General features: G+C 42.3%; 1 protein-coding gene across 1 annotated transcript in view; it reads left to right on the top strand.

Moving 5' to 3' along the window:
• Positions 1–21989, top strand: part of stam2 (signal transducing adaptor molecule (SH3 domain and ITAM motif) 2) — a 43553-nt gene that overhangs the window by 8077 nt on the left and 13487 nt on the right. The window contains 7 exon segments of the mRNA XM_052017361.1: positions 1508–1654; position 1922; positions 6017–6088; positions 12366–12561; positions 18509–18603; positions 19722–19798; positions 21092–21179. Of these exon segments, the coding sequence (XP_051873321.1) occupies positions 1508–1654; position 1922; positions 6017–6088; positions 12366–12561; positions 18509–18603; positions 19722–19798; positions 21092–21179 (676 nt within the window).

Raw genomic sequence — 21989 nt, 5'->3', positions numbered from 1 at the left:
GATTAGTAATGTTATATTACTGTTTTAATTCAACTCCCTACATGATGAATCAAGGTACTGTTTACAACTAAAACTGCATTAGTTACAATTGTCTGAATTGTTCAGTAAATTCAGGCCACATTAATGGTGTATTTACATGTAAACCATGTTCTAGTACAGAAGTTCAAGGAACTTATGGTGCAAGGAACCTGTACCTTGGCAACATTTCTTGGACCACTTCATCAAAACTTTGAAACACTGACTTGCTTACTATAATTATTTCCCCTCCTTACTCCTCCACCTGTTCCACCTCAGCCAAAGGTGGCAGTTCTTTGTTGATTCCAGCCCACTTTCAGTCATGCTGATAAGAAAAAATTGTTGAAATTGCTGCACTCTTTTATTTTCAATCTCTAAATCAACTTTGAGAGAGAGAACCCAGATTTTCTTAATTTCTTTTGTTGCCCAATCTTCTCCCGAGCAAAGGTTCTAATTCTTCCTGTGTGTAGATCTGACTATCCATTCTTCATTCTGCACAGTAACTTTGTTGTAGCCATGCCTGGTCTTGTGAGCACACACTCCTGCTAGTGTCAGATTCTAGACAAGACTCAATAAGCATGGCTAAGGCTTGGCCACGAGGCTCAATTTCTGGGTAACCTGAAAAGACTAGGGTTCATTTATTTAGAGTCCTTCCTATTCTGCATGGCTCATTGCTGCATTGAGAGAAGGCATGTATTTGCTAGGCTATTGAGCAAATTGTGAACATTTTGACAGTGGTTTATAATTAACAATAATAGGAAAAAAAGTGCATCTATTGTATCTTCTAAGATGTCACAGAAATGCCATGTGCTTTGAAGGAAAGCAAAGTCATTGTGTTTCAATGTATTTTTGTAGGCAGTTTGTTAAGAGCCTTTCTTGTATAACAAGATCCCACAAGCGGCAAAGTGATCTATTTCATATGGCGATAGTTAAAAGGGAGAATATTGACCACGATATGAAAGCATTCCCTTTTTCTTGGAAGAATTGTTGATTGTATTCCAGAGAAAATCCCTTTCAATTCTTGCCATTTCTGCCACCACCTCCTCTAAGAATTTTTTTAAAACCCTGATATCTGCCCTAATTTTTGTTTGACTTTGATAATGTATTTTATTAAAGCTGTTAGAAATTTTTGAAACTGTAAGGATGCAAACAAGTACAAGTTCTTCTTGCTGTAAGCTTTTTGGGATGTGGATTTTGCTGCCGAGGCCAATATTTATTTCCATTGAGGTGATGAGCCGTTGCAATTTTGGTGATGGTACTCTCACTATCCTATTGTGTAGTGGGTTTTGGGATTTCAATCCAGGATGATGAAGGATCAGCAGTGTACTTCCATGTCGGAATACTATGCGCCGTGAAGGGGAACCTGGGTGGTGGTTTTCCATGTGCCTGCTGCCTTTGATTTTCTTGGTCATAAAGTTTGCAAGTTCAGTCAAGGTGTTTTCACATGCTAACCATTCTGTATAATGAACCATGCTTTACCTTTTGAATGCAGGCTCATCCAAAAGTATGTGAGAAACTTAAGGCATTAATGGTGGAATGGGTGGAGGAGTTTCACAAGGATCCCCAGCTTAGTCTTATTGCTGCTACCATCAAAGCACTTAAAGAAGATGGTGTCTCCTTTCCTACAGCCAGCTCTCAGGTACTTACTTTAAAATATTCCTTCTTGCAGCATAAGCATCAATGGAAAATTTGACATTTATTGCCAAAGATAGTGGGATGCCTAGAACTGCTTTAGTGTGTGTGGTGAAAGTGTACTGTTAGGGAATTCCAGGATTTTGATCTAGCAGCTGTAAAAGAACAGTAATGTATGCTCAAGTCGGGATGCTATGTGTGCTCAATGGAGAGAAGCAAAAGACAGGAAATTATAGGGCAGTTTGCCTGACTTCAGTGGTTGGTAAGATGTTAGAGTCCATTATTAGAGATGAGGTTTGGGGGTACTTGGAAGCACATGATAAAGTAGGCTGAAGTCAGCATTGTTTCCTCAAGGGGAAATCTTGCCTGAGAAATCTGAATTCTTTGAGGAAGTAACAGGCAGGATAGACAAAGGAGAGTCAGTGGATGTTGTTTACTTGGACTTTCAGAAGGCCTTTGACGAGGTGCCGCACATGAGGCTGCTAAACAAGGTAGGAGCCCATGGTATTATAGGAAAGGTACCAGCATGGATAGAAGATTGGCTGACTGGCAGAAGGTAAAGAGTGTGAATAAAGGGGGCCTTTTCTGGCTGGCTGCTGGTGATTAGTGGTGTTCCGTAGGGATTGGTGGTGGGTCCGCTACTTTTCACGTTGTATGTTGATAATCTGGATGATGGAATTGATGGCTTTGTGGCCAAGTTTGGGGAGAAGGCAGGAGAATGGGGTTGAGAGGGAGAAATAAATCAGCCTTTCGCACAGCCATGAGCAGGGATAGGAGCAGATGATGTGGGAAAGTTTTTAATTGGGGGAGGGCTCATTACAACAGTATTAGGCAGGATCTTGGGAGCATAAATTGGGAACAGATGTTCTCAGGGAAATGCACAGAAGAAATGTGGAGGCTGTTTCGGGAACACTTGCATGGGGTTATGGATAGGTTTGTCCCACTGAGACAGGGAAAGGTTGCTAGGGTAAAGGAACCATGGTTGACAAGAGAGGTAAAATATTTAGTCAAGAGAAGAAGAAAGCATACTTAAGCTTTATGAAGCAAAAATCAGGCAGGGCTCTTGAGAATTATAAGGTGGCCAGGAAGGAGCTTAAGAAGGCACTTGGGAGAGCTAGAAGGGGACATGAGAAGTCCTTGGCGAGTAGAATTAAGGAAAACCCCAAGGAGTTCTACATGTACATGAGGAACAGGAGGATGACTCGGGTGAGGGTAGGACCACTCGGATAAAGGGGAAACGTGCCTGGAGGCGGAGAAGGTAGGGGAGGTCCTTAATACTTTGCTTCAGTGCTCACTAGGGAGAGGGACTTGGATGAATGCGAGGTCAGCATAGAACAGACTAATGTGCTGGAGCATGTTGAGGTTAAGAAAGAGGTAGTGTGTTGAAGCTTCTGAAAAACATTAGGATAGATAAGTTCCCGGACCAGATGGATGTACCCCAGGTTACTACAGGAGGCGAGGAAAGAGATTGCTGGGCATTGATGATGATATTTGCATCCTCCCTGGCCAGTCCTGGGAATTGTAGACCAGTGAGTCTCAAGTCAGTGGTGGGCAAGCTATTGGAGAGGATTCTTAGGGACAGGATTTACGAGCATTTGGAGAAGGAAAGTCATTGGGGATAGTCTGCATGGTTTTGTAAGGGGCAGGTCATGCCTCACAAGCCTAATTGAGTTTTTCGAGGAGGTGACAAAACAAATAAATGAAGGTAGAGTGGTGGATGTGGTGTATATAGACTTTAGTGGAGCTTTTGACAAGGTTCCCCATGGTAGGCTCATCTAGAAAGTCATGATGCATGGGATCCATGGACACTGGCTTGCCCACAGAAGCAGAGGGTGGTAGTAGATGGAGAGTATCTTGCCTGGAGGTTGTGACTACACGTGTTTCCACAGGATCTGTTTTGGACCGTCTGCTCTTTGTGATTTCTATAAATGACTTGGATGAGGAAGTGGAGGGATGGGTTAGTAAGTTTGCAGATGACACGAAGGCTGGAGGGGTTGTGGATAGTGTAGAAGGTTGTCGTAGGTTACAGCTGGATATAGACAGAAGTGGCAGATGGAGTTCAATCCGGAAAAGTGTGAAGTGATACACTTTGGAAGAACAAACATGAAGGCAGAGTACAAGGTTAATGGCAAGATTAACAGTGCAGGAACAGAGGGATCTTGGGGTCCAAGTCCATAGATCCCTCAAAGTTGCTGCGGCAAGTTGATAGGGTTGGTTACGAAGGCGTATGGTGTGCTGGCCTTCATTAGTTGGGGGGATTGTGTTCAAGAGCCGCGAGGTAATGTTGCAGCTCTCTAAAAGTCTGGTTAGACCACACATTGGTGTATTGTGTTCATTTCTGGTCACCTCATTATAGGAAGGATGTAGGAGCTTTAGAGAGGGTGCTGAGCAGATTTACCAGGATGCTGCCTGGATTAGAGAACATGGTCTTATGAGGAAAGGTTGAGCAAGCTGGGACTTTTCTCTTTGGAGCGATGCAGGATGAGAGGCGACTTGATGGAGATGCATAAGATTATGAGGGGCATAGGTTGAGTGGACAGCCAGCACCTTTTTCCCCAGGGTGGCAATGGCCAACACAAAATGTCATCTGTTTAAGGTCAGAGGAGGAATGTTCAGGGGAGATGTCAGAGGTAGGTTTTTTTAACAGAGTGGTGGGTGCCTGGAACGCATTGCTGGGGGTGGTGGTAGAGGTTAATAGAATAAGGACGTTTAAAAGACTCATAGGCACATGGAAGTAAGAAGAATGGAGGGTTATAAGCTGTGGAGGAGGGAAGGGTTAGATTGATCATGGAGGAGGTGTTCATGTAGTTCAGCACAACATCGTGGGCCGAAGGGCCCTTGCTTTGCTATACTGTGCTACGAATGGGGGAGCAGACTTGATGGATTGAATGGCCTAATTCTGCTCTTGTGTCTTATGGTCTAAGTTGGGATGCTCTGTGCCTTGTAGGGAAACTTGGTGTCCCCTAAGCCCCTTCTGCCCTTGACCTTCCGGGAGTTGCAGATTTGGGAGAAGCTGAACTCAAGTTTAAAGTTATTATTAAAGTTTTTAATAAGGGTAAAATGTATTGAGTTTCTCCCGAGTAACTAGTGTTGATCTAGAAGGTTTAACTCCTACAACTTGCATTCACCTAAAATAATAAAACTTCACAGAAGCAATTCCAAACAAACTTTGACAGCAAGTCACAAAAGGAGGCAGTGTGCAAGTGAGAGAGTGGGATTGGGGGCAAAAAAAGGACCTTGGGCAAATGGTATGGGAGCAGGAAGACAAGCCTTCGCAGATTATTTGCTACAACTGGACAGGGACATGTGGTTGTTTTCAACTGGATAGTGAAACAGGTCTTGAGGGAGACTGGTGCTGGTGAATCAGTGCTGCTGACCACCGACACATTATTGCATGAGAATTTTCACTCGTCTAGAGTGAAGAGGTTTTCCTGCAGATCTCTATCACTGCTATTTAAAAAGCATGATGGTGGAAGTTCATCTGCGATATTTGTGAAATAAATGGACTATCAAGTTCACACTTTCTGTAGGCTGTATGGAGTTTCCCCACCTGCTGACCACGATGGAGAAAATAGCATGTAAATGTATATGCGCTCCCCAAAGGTGAGAGTGGACTGACCTACAATAGAAAACGTGCGTGACAGGTCTCTGCAATTAATATGAAAGAAGTTGCAGAGGGAGAACTTCCTTTAATTATTCCAAGTTGATTAGTTTTTTAAAACACTTGTTTTAGAGTTGAGATGGTTCCCAGAAAATTGTTTAGGTTTTGAGTGTTTAAAAGTGATGGATGCTGAATCCTTGAGGAAGAAAAGGGTAGGCTGGATAACTCTAGTCCAGGGAGCATTGTGTTGGAAGTAGGGGAGATGTTAGAGGTGGCATCTGGGGTTATGATTAATGAATACTTAAAGCTGTAAAATGATATTGGATTGGTAATCCTTGGTGAATTTAATCCAATTGTATTAATTTGCCAATTGTATGGACAAAGATCATGCTTTGGATGAGGAACAGAATGCATATTTTCTTTGGAGGATTGGGGGTATAGAGTGGGTTACCACAAGTCTTATTAAGAAAGAATTGATTATGACATTTCATTGGGTGGGGGTTGAAATAAGATGTATAAAATAATTCCTAGTAAGGAATCAGTGCTGGTATGGACACACTTGATCAAAGGCTTTTCTTGTGGAAATTTCTTCAGTTGAGCATAAATCCATCTTTCCATAGTCCAGTTAAACCATCTCTGATACAGTGGAAGAAAGGAGGTACATTGTGCAAAGGGGTATTGAAACCAAACTGAATCATGGAAGGAATGGGGCAGAGAATGTGTTTTGGAAAATACTTACGTTCGATATTTCTTACAGCAGAGCCAGAGCACTGCAAATTCATCAAAAAAACGGCAGCACATCACTAAGTAGAACTACTGAAGATATAGATCTAGCTAAAGGTAAGGAATAAAGCAACCTTGAAACTTTTGCTCTTAAAATGTATGGAGATTGTATTTTTCTGTAAATTTATCAAGAGTAGTATAACTGATGCAGCAAAATGAGAGGGAATCTTACTGAAAATTTAAAAAAAATAACAAAGTTTGACAGGCTGGATGAAAGGAAATGTTTCCGCTGGTTGGGATGGTGTCCAGAATTGGGGTCATAGTCTCAGGGTGCGATATTTAAGGCTGAAAGGACGAGAAATCTCCTCACTCAGAGCTGGTGAACCTGTGGAATTCTCCACCAGTGAAGGCTGTGCAGCCATATCATATTTAAGGAGGAGATTCCTGGACTCGAGGCATCAAGGGGTATGAGGAGAGAGCGGCTATGTGGTATAAGCAACCCCTGCATTACAGCTGTTCTGGTAGTGCAAATTCACCCTACAGAATTTACTACCCAAAAAATTGAGATTCAGAATGAAATACACTCTCTGAGTTTATATTGTGGGGGTGGGGAATGTAAGTTAGGGTAAACACTTTATTTCATTTTGTGTTTCTCAACGCAAAGTCTAAGTTGAGTTTATTGTCATATGCACAAGTACATGTATGCACAGGTGCAATGAAAAACTTACTAGCAGCAACGTGACAGGCACATAAGCAACATTCGCAAGAAAAACATAAATTGTACACAACTTTTACAAGAATGAACGCAATTAGTACAAAAAAAGTCCATTTTAGTGCAAAGTGGTCGTAGTGTTGCTAAACTGTAGTGATTAGAGTTTTACCAGTTGGTACAAGAACTGAATGGATGAAGGGAAGTAGCTGTTCTTGAACGTGGTGGTGTGGGACTTCAGGCTTCTGTACCTCCTACTTGATCATAGCTGCGAGAAGATGGCATGGCCTGGATGATGGGGATCTTTGGATGTTGTTGCCTTGAGCTTCCTGTAGATACTGGTGGGGAAGTATGTGCCCATGATGCATTGGGCAGAGTCCATTACTCTCTGTAGCTTCTTGCATTCTCATGCATTGGAATTGCCGTAGCAGACCATGATGCAACCAGATGATGCGGCTTCACTTTACGGAAAATTTGTGATATGGGCAGTTTTATAGGAAAGCAACCCCCTGGTAATTTGGGGGTCACCTGTAATGAGGTGGATGATCAGCCACGATGGTATTGAAAGGTGGAGCGGGCTTAAAGGGCCGAATGGCCTACTGCCCTTGTTTTTCAATGTTTTCTGTCTCTGCTGCGTTGGGACGGTAAATAGAAAGAAACTGATTCTGTTTCGAAAAGGGAATATAAACTTTAAAATCAGAAGCAAGGCTTCAGGGTTGAAATTATTAAACGTCTTCGTGCCGTAGGTAGTTGAAGTATGAAACTTTCTTCCATGCAGAAGAAGCTAGCTCAGTTAAAAATTTGAAGTCTTTCATGATGACTCATTGACTGTATCTGGCCAGTGATTATGTAACATAAACCAGTTAGAACTGTTTGTCCCACCCTTGCCTGTTAAGCTAGTGAATCATCTGTTAGTATTGGTGCTTCTGGGTAGGCAAGTGGCTAAAGCTTCACTGGGTTTTAGTTTCTGATTTCTTTATAGGGACCCAATTTGCACGTGCATGCGGTGCCTCCTACCCCCAAGTTAGAACAGTTTGCTGCACCTTGCCTGTGAAGCTTGAGTGTTGATATTGTGTTTGGAACTGAAATCCATTTGACATCATATGAATTGTGTACTAACCAGGAATCTGTGCTCAGCAGGGGATGAAGGATAAATTAAGCTACCCTGGTGCAGAGCACGTTGGACTTTGTCCTATCTTATGTAGGTCTAAAAACATTCCAGATTCAAATGCATTTAATAGAATGGTTGAAACCATAGAACAATATAGCACAATACAAGCCCTTCGGCCCACCATGTCGTGCTGACCTTTAAACCACGCCTAAGACTACCTAACCCCTTCCTCCCACATATCCCCCTATTTTAAATTCCTCCATGTGCTTATCTAACAATCTCTTGAACTTGACCAATGTATCTGCCTCCACCACTACCCCAAACAGCGCATTCCATGCCCCAACCACTCTCTGGGTGAAAAAAACCTTCCTCTGATATCTCCCTTGAACTTCCCACCCATTACTTTAAAGCCATGCCCTCTTGTATTGAGCATTGGTGCCCTGGGAAAGAGGTGCTGGCTGTCCCCTCTATCTATTCCTCTCAATATTTTGTACACTATCATGTCTCCCCTCATCCTCCTTCTCTCCAAAGAGTAAAGCCCTAGCTCTCTTAATCTCTCCTCATAATCCATACTCTCCAAACCAGGCAGCATCCTGGTAAATCTCCTCTGCACCCTTTCCAACGCTTCCACATCGTTCCTATAATGAGGTGAACAGAACTCTTAAGTGTGGTCTAACCAGAGTTTTGTAGAGCTGCATCATTATCTCACGGCTCTTAAACTCGATCCCATGACTTATGAAAGCCAACATCCCATAAGCTTTCTTAACTACCCTATCCACCTGTGAGGCAACTTTCAGTGATCTGTGGATATTGAACCCCCCAGATCCCTCTGCTCCTCCACACTACCCAGAATCCTGCCATTAACCTTGTGCTCCGCCTTGGAGTTTGTCCTTCCAAGGTGTACCACCTCACACTTCTGCGGATTGAACTCCATCTGCCACTTGTCAGCCCAGCTCTGCATCCTATCCATATCCCTCCTGTAAGCTTTGACAGTCCTCCACACTATCCACAACACCAGCAATCTTTGTGTCATCTGCAAACTTGCTAACCCACCCCTCCACCCCCTTATCCAAGTCATTAATAAATATCACAAAAAGTAGAGGCCCCAGAACCGATCCTTGTGGGACACCACTAGTCACAGCCCTCCAATCTGAATGCACTCCCTCCACCACAACCCTCTGCTTTCTATAGGCAAGCCAATTCTGAATCCACACGGCCAAGCCTCCCTGGATCCCTTGGCCTCTGACCTTCTGAAGAAGCCTACCATGTGGAACCTTGCCAAATGCCTTACTAAAATCCATGTAGACCACATCTACTGCACTACCCTCATCAATCTTCCTGGTCACCACCTCAAAGAACCCTATCAGGCTTGAGACATGATCTTCCCTTCACAAAGCCATGCTGGCTGTCCGTAATCAGTTCATAATTCTCTAAATGCTCATAGATCCTATCTCTTAGAATCCATTCCAATAGTTTGCCCACCACAGGCGTTAAGCTCACTGGTCTGTAATTCCCTGGACTATCCCTACTACCTTTTTTTGAATAAGGGGACAACATTTGCCACCCTCCAGTCCTCTGAGTCCTCATTTTCCATGGGAATGGTACCAAAGATCCTAGCCAACGGTTCAGCAATCTCCTCCCTCACCTCGTGGAGCAGCCTGGGGAATATTCCGTCAGGCCCCGGGGACTTATCTGTCCTAATATTCTCTAACAGCTCCAACACATCCTCCCTCTTGATATCTACATGCTCCAGAACATTAACCTTACCAACACTGACCTCAGCGTCATCAAGGCCCCTCTCCTTGGTGAATACTGAAGAGAAGTATTCATTGAGAACCTCACCCACTTCCACAGCTTCCAGGCACATCTTCCTACCTTTGGTGCTTCTAACTGTACCTGACTCACAAGTTATAACATCTATATAAAGACCACAAGATGTCTGATGTGGAAAAGACTGCATTGGTCTGCTAATGGGCTGCTTCTCATAGGGATGAATTGAGGGACAATACTCTGCTTTACATTGAAGCACTGTCTAATTAACCCACTAGACGTTGATGTCGGGTGATCAGACTGGATAATTCATTCCGTTAATGAACACAAAGTTCAGTAAGCTTGCTACCATTTCTGTCCTTGAAGTTTCTGCAACATGTGTGCTGTGGTGTAACCTTGGCCTGGCCTGAAAGGCGTAGGCTTCACTCTTAAAGTACGAGAGAAAGTATGGCATCTAGCTACCTCTGAATGTAATGTGGGTAGCTCCAGCGTACTGACCTGGAATGTACTGTAATTGAATGAATTATACAGTTTATACAAGAATTAATGAATTTTTCGCACCTCATTTTCTCCTAGGGATAGAAGTAGGCATTTGATCCATCAAACCCCCTCCACTGATTACAGCTAAACTCGATACTAATCTCTTCCAGTCACCTTGGTTCCATTTAACCTAATACTTTGGCTAGAAAAAATTGTTGTTCTTAAAATTTGTAATTAAACTAGGATGTGCTGTTAACTTTTAGAAATGTTTCTTAATTTTCCCTTGAACTACCTGGCTCTGTCTTGGGTTTTATAATAAAACAAAAACTGAAAATGCTGACAATACTCAGCAGGTCAAGCCACACCTGTGGGAAGAGGAAAATTTTGGGTTGAAGACCTTTGCTCGGAACTGTTCTGATGAAGAATCTTCAACCTGAAACGTTAACAGATGTGGCCTGGCCTGACCTGCTGAGTATTTCCAGCATTTTCTGCTTTAGCTTTAGATTTCCAGTGTCTGCAGTAGTTTTGATTTTTCACTTGGTTTTGTACTAGACCCCATCACTAGCAGAAAAGATTCTATCTGTTGTAGAAATTAATTTCAGAATTATCAAGCAAATCATCTTTAACCCTCTATCTTTCAGGGTATTCTAGTTGTTCGTGATTTAACATCTGATAAATCTGCACTGTCCTGCTTTCGTAACTGAGGTTTGATACCTAGAACTGGGCAAAGTTTTCAAGATACCATCTAACTAGGCTTTATATAGATGTACCAAAACTTGCTTTCCTTTCAAACCTAATTACAAAGAAATTAATAGGAATATTTCATCAGCTGCTTTGATTATTATGAATATACTTGACCACTACATTTTAGTGGTGTGTGTGTGTACACGCTTAAATCCACTTGTAGATAAAAGTAGATTTTTCAGCCAGGCAGGAATGTCTGGTGTGTACTGCAGGTGTTGCCTGCTAACTAAAGGGAGTGCTTTTAAATAAGGAACTGTTGTTGTTTCTGTTAAATGTCCTCCAGGTAGGAACAATAGTGCTTGCTATCTGAGAAAGGCAAGGATTTTAAAATAGCCCAAACCCATGACATTTTGACTCGCTCAAAGTAATTTAAGAATCTCAGGGCAAATTTATGCCTTCAAATAAAGCTAAAATATTGTATTAGTTATCCATTTGCTATTCAGACAGTATTTAAGTTACTGTTTAAACCTGGTTGTGCATATGTAATTATGTCAACATTATAAAATCATGCACACTATTCTGGTTTTATACAATTATCTATCCTTCTGTAGTAAATCTGTTCTAATTGTAGTGAAACTGCTTGCATTAATTTTGCATGAATAATTTTATTCTTCCACAATTAAAATGCAGTAGAAGACCAAATTGTAATATATTAGCTTTGCCAGTTCCCATATTGAGCCTGTTTTTCCTTTGAGAATCCTAGCAGTAAGGTGTGGACTGCCAGCAATTCCCTACTTAATTGTTGGAAAGTTCAGAATTTTTGCACTAACTTGTGTAAATGCAGACTTCCTGAGAGCTGCTTGGCAGTGATGTTGGAAAATCTGTATGGATTAAACTTGCTGGAGGTGCACCAACTCAATTCTCTTCAATGGAGAGGAAAGGCTGCAGGGGAGAGAAGTAATTCCAGGTTAACAGTTTCTTTTGAATTCAGTTAACTTGATTGTATTTTGTTGTTTTTAAGCATTATAGTTCCTTAATAGATCAATTAAATTTGAGAATTTCTGAATCTCAAAGATATTCACAAGTATTCAAGTACTTTGACTCTTTTGGCAGCCAGATGAGTCTAAGGACATGACTTGGATATTTTTGCTATTTCTGTTGGTGGGGTGTGTAAGGCCCTACCATGATGATGATTAACCTGTTCAGGACCTTGCCAACCATGGCTTCATTGTGGAAGATCTGCTCAAGGTAAGTGTGGACTTAGTGCTTGCTAGCAATTGTCATGAAGTCATTGAGAATTGCGCATGGAAACATGCTCTTCGACTCATTGAGTCCGCACTAATCATCAACCAACTGTTTGCACTAATCCTTGGTTAATCCCATTTTTTAAAATTCTCCCCAAACGTCCTCTCTAATTCCAATTGTAGATGAGAATATTATGTGAAGAGTTGAAGTTTATTCAACTCTTGAGGTTTGTGACACAAGTGTAAGGTTTTCAATGTATTATGGGTGGATGTTACAGACCATGCCTTGAATAAGGGGAAATGTAATTGATTGACTTTGTAAAGAATATTTAGCTTAAAAGAATACGCTAGTACAGTATACAATATATTTACAGATTTGTGCTTTCTTTTTCCCAGCTATTGAAATTTCTTTGCAAGACCAGAAGCAGCAGCAGCAGACAGAGACAAAATCTTTCTACCCGTCAGCAGAAAGTGCTGTGAACTGTCACAGAACTGAAATACGCATGGTCCGTGCTCTCTACGACTTTGAGGCTGTTGAAGATAATGAGCTTACTTTTAAAGCGGGGGAAATAATCACCATTTTAGATGACAGGTATCTTTTGGAAATGACGAGATTTGTCAATCTTGATATTCTTTGAAAGCTGTATTGCAGTGGGTCTGGAGCCACGGTGCCTATCCCCTACTGTGCAGTACAGCAGGAGTACCAGCAGATCAGCTGTGTCATGGAACTGTACAGCACACAAGGAAGCCTTCAGCTCTTGTGTCTGTGGCTGTTTGGAGAGACAAAGGGAGCTAGAAGCCCTAGCTCCCTTTGTCTCTCCAAACAGCCACAGACACTCTTTGGAGAGGAGGAGGATGAGAGGAGACATGATAGAGGTGTACAAAATATTAAGAGGAATAGATAGACAGCCAGCGCCTCTTTCCCAGGGCACCAATGCTCAATACAAGAGGGCAAGGCTTTAAAGTAATGGGTGGGAAGTTCAAGGGAGATATCAGCGGAAGGTTTTTTACCCGGAGAGTGGTTGGGGTATTGAATGCGCTGCCTGGGGCGGTGGTGGAGGCAGGTACATTAGTCAAATTCAAGAAATTACTAGATAAGCATATGGAGGAATTTAAAATAGAGGGATATATGGGAGGAAGGGATTAGATAGTCTTAGACGAGGTTTAAAGGTCGGCACAGCATTGTGGGCCGAAGGGCCTGTATTGTGCTGTACTGTTCTATGATTCTGTGAAAAGTTCAATTGCTCTAATACCTGGACCCTGGCACCTGGGAGGCAAACTACGAGTTTCTTTCCCTTCTCATTTCTTAGTCCTTATTCCTTTTCAGGTATTTAATTGTGTTTCAATGGAAATACTTTGATAGTAATTTACCTATTATATTTTTTTGGTCCATCATGCCAGTGGAGGCTAAATTAGCAATATTTAATTCAATGCCACTTCCCATTTCTGTCGTAGGCTTGTAGGTTACAGATCCGAATGACCATTCTGTTATTTTTGAATGTGATGATTTTGTTTGCCTTCATCACCCTTCTGGGCGGTGAGGTCCAGACCCCCAGCATTAGAGTCATAGAGTTATACACCAATGAAGTGGGCGCTTCAGCCCAACTCGTCCATGCTGACCAAGATGCCTGTATCCTTCTTAAACCTTTCCTATCCACATACCTGTCCAGCTGTCTTTTAAAAGAAACATTACTATGTAGTCAACTCCGGTCCTCTGCATTCAAGGGTTATTGAAAGGGATCTGAAAAAGGTCAGCTTATATCATATGGAAATATTGAATAAATGGACTCCCAAGCTTCCTCAAACTTAAGTGAAGGATCAACAGTACCATTCCTAATTTTTTCTAAGTTTAAACATGCTATAGTTTGAGAAAACCACTGAAAAGTGGTGGGAGGTATTGGATCCTTCCATTTGAACAAAATGGATCGCTTGGCCATTAATGTGACAAAGGCGATCATGCGACAAGCAGAAGCAGACAAATGGCGAGATTCCATCATTGGTAACTCAAAAATTGCAGTAATAGGATGAGGTTGTAAATCAATACTCAATACAGATGAAATAATGTTAAAAATATTTTTCCAAAAGGGGACAGGACCAAAACATATGTGTCAGGGAAGCCACCTTCAAATTACATCTGTCACATATAGGATTTAAAAACGGGCTAACTTGTCCTTGGACATATGGGTCCTGTGAACCACCTTAAACTGTATCAAAGAGTGTGTATCACACATGGAAGACATATTAACTAATTGAAGAATTTCCTTCCATGTCTCTGTAGGTAAAAGTATCTGGAGTTCTCTTTCCCATTCATTCTTAATTTTATCAAGTTCCTCTGAACGTACTTTCATAATCCGATCATAAATTATTGCCATCAGGCCCTTCTTATAAGGATTATCAGAAGGATAATCTCGGTTCCTGTATCCTCTCACGAGAGGATACAGGAAACGTGGTGTACTAAGGCTATAATAAATCTAGTCAAAAGGAAAAGAAAAGCATACAAAAGGTACAGAGAGCTAGGTAATGTTAGAGATCTGGAAGAGTACAAGGCTAAAAGGAAGGAATTTAAGAGATTAGGAGAGCCAGAAGGGGACATGAGAAGGCCTTGGTGGGCAGGATTAAGGAAAACCCCAAGGCGTTCTACAAGTATGTGAAGAGTAAGAGGATAAGATGCGAAAGAATAGGGCCTATCAAGTGCAGCAGTGGGAAAGTGTGTATGGATCCGGAAGAAATAGCGGAGGTACTTAATGAATACTTTACATCAGTATTCACTACAGAAAAAGATCTGGGGATTGTAGTGGGGACTTGCAGCGGCCTGAAAAGCTTGAGCATGTAGATATTAGGAAAGAGGTGGTGCTGAAACTTTTGGAAAGCGTCAAGTTGGATAAGTCGCCGGGACCGGATGAGATGTACCCCAGGTTGCTGTGGGAGGCAAGGGAGGAGATTGCGGAGCCTCTGACGATGATCTTTGCGTCGTCGATGGAGACGGGAGAGGTTCCGGAAGATTGGAGGGTTGCGGATGTTGTTCCCTTATTCAAGTAGGGGAGTAGGGATAACCCAGGGAATTATAGACCGGTGAGTCTTACCTCAGTGGTTGGTAAGCTGATGGAGAAGATCCTGAGAGGCAGGATTTATGAACATTTAGAGAGGTATAATATGATTAGGAATAGTCAGCATGGCTTTGTCAAGGGCAGGTCCTGTCTTACAAGTCTGATTGAATTTTTTGAGGATGTGACTAAGCACATCGATGAAGGGAGAGCAGTAGATGTAGTGTATATGGATTTCAGCAAGGCGTTTGATAAGGTACCCCATGCAAGGCTTATGGAGAAGGTGATGAGACATGGGATCCAAGGGGAGATTGCAGTGTGGATCCAGAACTGGCTGGCCCACAGAAGGCAAAGAGTGGTTGTTGAAGGGTCATATTCTGAGTGGAGGTCGGTGACCAGCGGTGCACCTTAGGAATCTGTCCTGGGACCCTTACTCTTTGTGATTTTTATAAATGACCTGGATGAGGAAGTGGAGGGGTGGGTTAGTAAGTTTGCGGATGACATAAAGGTTGGGGGTGTTGTGGATAGTTTGGAGGGCTGTCAGAGGTTACAGAGGGACATAGATAGGATGCAGAGTTGGGCTGAGAAGTGGCAGATGCAGTTCAACCCAGAAAAGTGTGAAGTGGTTCATTTTGGTAGGTCAAATATGTTGGCGAAATATAGTCTTAATGGTAGGACTCTTGGCAGTGTGGAGGATCGGAGGGATCTTGGGGTCTGAGTCCATAGGACGCTCAAAGCGGCTGTGCAGGTTGACTCTGTGGTTAAGAAGACTTATGGTGTATTGTCCTTCATCAATTGGGGAATCGAATTTAGGAGCCGAGAGGTATTGCTGCAGCTATATAGGTCCCTGCTCAGACCCCACTTGGAGTATTGTGCTCAGTTCTGGTCACCTCACTACAGGAAAGATGTGGAAGCCATAGAGAGGGTGCAGAGGAGATTTACAAGGATGTTGCCTGGAATGCCAAACATGCCTTATGAAAGCAGGCTGAGGGAACTCGGCCTTTTCTCCTTGGAGAGATGGAGGATGAGGGGGGGTCCTGATAGAGGTGTATAAGATGATGAGAGGTATTGATCGGGTAGATAGTCAGAGGCTTTTCCCCAGGGCTGAAATGGTTGCCACAAGAGGACACAGGTTTAAGGTACTGGGGAGTAGATATAGAGGAGATGTCAGGGGTAAGTTTTTCACTCAGAGAGTGGTAAGTGTATGGAATGGGCTGCCGGAAACGGTGGTGGAGACGGATACGATAGGGTCTTTCAAGAGACTGTTAGATCGGTATATGGAGCTGAGTAAAATAGAGGGCTATGGGTAAGCCTAGTAATTTCTAGGGTAGGGATGTGTTCGGCACAGCTTTGTGGACCGAAGGGCCTGAATTGTGCTGTAGTTTTTCTATGTTTCTATATGTTATTATACCTGTCTCAACCACTTCCTGCAACAGCTTGTTCCATATATGCACCACTTTCTGTATGAAGAAGTTACTTTTTAAATCTTTTCTCTTTCACCTTAAAACTAGGCAGTCTAGTTTTTGAATCCCCAACCCTAGAAAAAAAGGACTCTGTACATTCACCCTATCTATGCCCCTCATGATTTTCTACACCTATAACATCACCCATGTGTCTCCTATGGTCCAGGGAATAAAGTCCTAACTTGTCCAACCTCTCCCTATAAGCTCATCCCCTTGAGTCCTGGCAACGTTCTCAGAAATCTTCTTTGCATTCTTTCCAGCTTAACAACTAGGGGCAAGTAATTTTTTATCCATTAATCCTTCTCTTAATATCTTAAATCTATTACCCTACTGTTGATTACCTTGCCTCTTGAAATATGCAATTGATTCATATTCCAAGGGAAATACTATATTCGTCCTGTTTGCCACATCTACTTTTATATACTTAGAATATAAAGTATTATATTCTAGGTATATAAAATTACTTATGTACTTAGAATATAAAGTGTTATATTCTAAGTAATATATATATTTCTCTCAACCTCCTTTTTTGTTCTGTGGAAAACAACGCTAGCCCACTCAACCTTTTCTGATGGCCAGAATTCTTTAGCTCTGGCAGCTTCCTTGTGTGTGTTCACCTTCCTGTACATGGTCTCTAAATAAGAGGGAAACTATTTTTGGGGCATTGGGAACATCTAGAACAGGAGGCTTAACAAAGTTAGATCGGTCCATTCAAGGGTGATGTCAGCTTAACTACTTAAGTACTACTTAATGCAAGGCCAGTAGAAATCTAGAATATTCTTCCCTCAAAGCTTACAAGTCTGGGAATCAATTATAGTTTCAAAGCTGACCTTTTTGCGATTATGAAACTAAGGTAAATACAGATCAGTTGTGATTGCATTGAATGGTAGAGTTGGATGTAAACTGTGGAGTGTTCTAATCCTATTGCTGATCAACCAGTGTGATAATTTGGATGTTTTGGGCTCCCTAATTTTTATTTTTAAATGATTACATATTTTAATATGTAATTTTAAATAATGATGCTAGTAGTTAACTACTGGAGGTCATGGTATTCCTTCTGATCTGCAGTTGCTTTTTGATGATGCTTGCTGCATTGACATGACTTTTTCATTTTAATCAACAAACTATAGGTAATGAACTATTGTTCACATTCAAAAGTGGTCTGTTTCATACATCATAGTGAGCAGCAATTCTCATTCTTAAAGAGCAATAAAAAAAAGCCTGTGTTTCTTCATTTTGTTTCCCCATGGCTTCAAGGTTGTCACAAAGCATTTTGTAACCAAGTACAATTGAAATGTATTCACTCATGCAGTGTAGGAGACGTGGCATGTATCTTGGACACAGAAAGCTCCTATGAATAGCAGAGTGATGATGACAAATTTTAAACTGTTTTTAGTAATGTTGATTGGGAGAGAAATATTGGTTTAGATGCTTCCATGGCTTCTTATCAAGTAGTGCAGTGGCATCGCTTCCCAAGCCCACAACCTCTGTCACCCAAAGAAATGGGCAGCAGGTTCAAGAGAACACTACACCTGCAAGTTCCCCTCCAAGTCGCACACCATTCCTTCATCATCACTTGGTATAAATTCTGGAAATCCCTCATCAATTACTGTCTGGGACACCTTCACCAGATGAACTGCAGAAGGTAGCTTAACACCACACACCCTAGTGTAATTCGGGATGGGCACAGTATGCTGGCCTTGCCAGTGACAACCACATCTCATAAATGAATAAGACAACCACAAGAGTTTTGTGATGTAGCTGTTAAGGGCAACAATTAATACCTAGCCTTCACTGCCGTGCAAAAGTGATGGTGAATTATTGCCTTGAGGTGCTCTAGACCTTGAATTCTTAGGTTGGAATTTCCATGATTTTGACCCAGTGACTGTGAAGGTTTGGTCCAATGCGGGTGGTGTTCCTCAGCATTCTAAATCATGGAGGTTATTGTCCAGGGAGTGTAGTCCAGAGTCAAAATATCCCTAATATCCAGGCTTGTGTAGTTATATAGTATATATTTTGATGTTTTACATAGTGACCCTAATTGGTGGAAAGGAGAGACTAAAAAAGGTGTTGGGCTTTTTCCTTCCAATTTTGTGTCGACCAGTCTGAATGCAGACCCCGAGCCAGGTAAGTGGAACTAACTTGTCTCATTGTTATAGTTTTTGTGTATTTGCCTTATCATTGGGGAACGGTATGAAGTGGTGGCTTGTTAGCAACGCTTGGTCCATGAATCTGTTGTAAAAGATTGCATTTAAGAGAGGCTCTCGCATCAACAGACCTGTATGTGGTGGTTGTTCCAACTTGAGTGCTGTCTTGAAGGATACCAAAATGGATTGCCTGATGAATCCCACCAGTAGTGTGGAAATGTTTTGGGGGAAGTTGGATGGTGTGATTCAGATACTCATGGGTTCTTAGTGAATTAAGTAAACTTTTTTATTTGTTCACTAGGTCAGTATTTATTGCCCATCCTCATTGCTTCCTAAACCAAGTGGTTACTGAGCTTTTTCAGAGCTGACATTTGTGGGTCTTCCTGCCTTTCATATGCTCCTTATGACTTGGGAGGTCATTCAGTCCATCAAGTTTATACCAGCTCTCTGTGTAACTGCATGACCGCATTTATTTTCCTGTAACTCATTTTCTCACATGCCTGTTAAACTCCCCACATCCCCACACCGATTCTCCTACCACTCACCTGCGTTAGTGGAAATTCACAGCAGCCACCCACCAACCCGCATTTTTTTTTTGGGATGTGGGAGGAAGCTGGGGAACTTGGAACCCACACGGTCACAGGATGAACATGCAAAGTTCCCGAGGTCAGGATCGAACCTGGGTCATTGCATTTTGAGGCAGCAGCACTCCTGTAAAGTGATGTAGGTTATTTAACTATGTTAATATTGCTATAGAAATGAAAATCATCTCTGGCTGTCAAAGGGACTTCCATGCTGGCTCTTCTGAAGAGCAGGTTACTTCAGTATTCTTCATGCAGACTTTGTCCAAGCTTATCTGGTTTGTACCCTCTCTCCTACTCAGTATCCTTGATCAATTCTGAACCTGCTCTGAGTTGAGATTGCTCTCCAATATTTGATGTGTGCACTTTCACTGTAGTGCAATTCAAAAATCCTTTTTCTTGCACTTTGTAGTGAGGATCGGAGAGCTTGTAATGAGACTGGCACGGTGAGCTTAGTGTAGGCTTAAAACTGTGGGAAATTACCCTTGTGCATCCGTCTGTTCTGTACTGATTCCAGAGAAGGTCGTGGTGCCTGAGGAGACAACCGTACAAGATGTTCAGCCTTCTGAGCCGGAGCCAGTTTATATAGATGAGGTAAGTGGTTTTGTTTGGATGTCAATACTCTTCTGTACATTTGCTTTCCTCTCTCCCAGAGGAATGCTGATTCCCACTGGATGTTGGTAGACTTCTGGTATCTTTCACAACCGCTGCACTACTACTTGTTTGAACCTTCACATCAAACATCAACATTGCCTTCCTCTTGCCTCTTGCATTTCTCTATTTCTTCCACTTGTATTGTGCCTTGCCCCTGGCTAGCTAGGCCATAACCTCTTGAATTCCTTCCCTGAATTTCTTCTTTGTCCTTTAATATGCTGCTCAACTCTTTTAGCAAAGCTTTTAGTCACTTCCTTTTTTAAAATCAAGCAGCAATGATTTGTATTAATTAGTAAATTGGTTTATTATTGTCACGTGCACCGAGGTACACTGGAAAAACTTTGTTTTGCCTGCTATCCATACAGATCATTGCATTACCACAGTGAATTGAAGTAGTACAAGGGAAAACAATAACAGAATAGAGGATAAAGTGTTACAGTCACAGAGAAGGTGTAGTGTAGGCAGATAATAAGGTGCAAGGCCATAACGAGGTAGATTGTGAGGTCAAGAGTCCATTTTATTGTACGAGGGACAGTTCAATGGTCTTATAACAGCCAGATAGAAGCTGTCCTTGAGCCTGGTGGTACATGCTTTTAGGCTTTTGTATCTTCTGCCCAGTGGGAGGGAGAGAAGAGAGAATGTCTGGGGTGGGTGGGGTCTTTGATTATGTTGGCTACTTAGGCAGTGATAAGTGTAGACAGAGTCCACGGAGGGGAGGCTGGTTTCTGTCATGTGCTGAGCTGTGTCCACAGCCCTCTGCAGTTTCTTGCGGTCACGGGCAGAGCAGTTGCCGTACCTTTCTTTGATGCATCCGGATAGGATGCTTTCTATTTTTAAAAAAAATGCTTTCATGATTTAAAAAAAATTGGTGAGGGTCAAAAAAGACATGTCAACTTACCTTAGTCTCCTGAGGAAGTGGAGGTGCTACTGAGCTTTCTTGGCCCTGGCATTTATGTGATTTGGACCAATTATATTAGACTAAACCAGACTTTTGAAAGCCAAGCTATTCTTCAGGAGAGTAATTGTGAGAAAGAAACAAAAGATGGTTTAGCAGGAAAGCAGAGGATCAACGAAAAGAGATGGTCTCACCCGCTGCCTTGCTGTATTTGGATGGTGCCTAATGTTGGAGAGCTTTAGCTCTTAAAGATTTAGCACTTATTTGTCCATGTGTGAGTTTAGTAACTTTAGTTGTCTGTGCTTACTGCTGTTTTTAATGTTATTTTGTCATTGCAGGAGAAGATGGACCAGGTTTTGCAGCTGCTTCAGAACGTAATTCCCACAGATCAGCAACCTGATTCGGTGGAGCTGCTCCATTTAGAAGGTAACCAACCATAAATCGTGAATATTAGAGGCAATTATTTTATAAATAGACTTTGAAGATAAATCCTCGTCTTGCTTTGATGCAGTTGAGGGAGCTTGACTAATAATCTGCTGAGAGATGGGTGACCACCAGGAAGGGCAGGCAGGTAGTGATCATTCCCCACCTTAATAAAGTACATCATGTTGGATACTGTTGGGAGGATGACCTCCCAGGGGAGAACAGCAGCAACAGCCCAGTTTGTGGCACCACAGTGGGTGTTGCTGTACAGAAGGAGGGGAGCAGGACTGGGAGAGTGATAGTGGTAGGGGATTCTATCGTAAGGGAGGGAAGGTAGGCGTTACTGTAGCTGAGCTTCTTCACTGACCTTCAATTTGTGTGCCTGTTCAGTTCAAGAACTTGTTCAGTTGATGACTTGTAATCCACAAGACAAAGGAGCAGAAGTAGGCCATTCGGCCCATCGAGTCTGCTCCGCTACCTCACCATGAGCTAAACTATTCTCCCATCTAGCCCCAATTCGTGGCCTTTCCCCCATATCCCTTGATACCTTGACTAATTAGATACCTGTCAATCTCCTCCTTAAACGCCCCCAGTGATCGGGCCTCCACAGCTGTACGTGGCAACGAATTCTATAAATCCACGACCCTCTGGCTAAAGAAGTTTCTCCTCATTTCTGTTCTAAATGGGTACCCTCTAATTCTAACACTGTGCCCTTTTGTCCTGGACACCCACCAAGGGAAACAACTTAGCCACATCTACTCTGTCCAGTCTTTTCAACATTCAAAATGTTTCTATGAGGTCACCTCTCGTTCT

Source organism: Pristis pectinata, chromosome 1, assembly GCF_009764475.1.
Source record: "Pristis pectinata isolate sPriPec2 chromosome 1, sPriPec2.1.pri, whole genome shotgun sequence".
Lineage (NCBI taxonomy): Eukaryota > Metazoa > Chordata > Chondrichthyes > Rhinopristiformes > Pristidae > Pristis > Pristis pectinata.
Note: the sequence above shows the minus strand (reverse complement) of the source record. Positions and strands in the feature narration are given on the sequence as shown.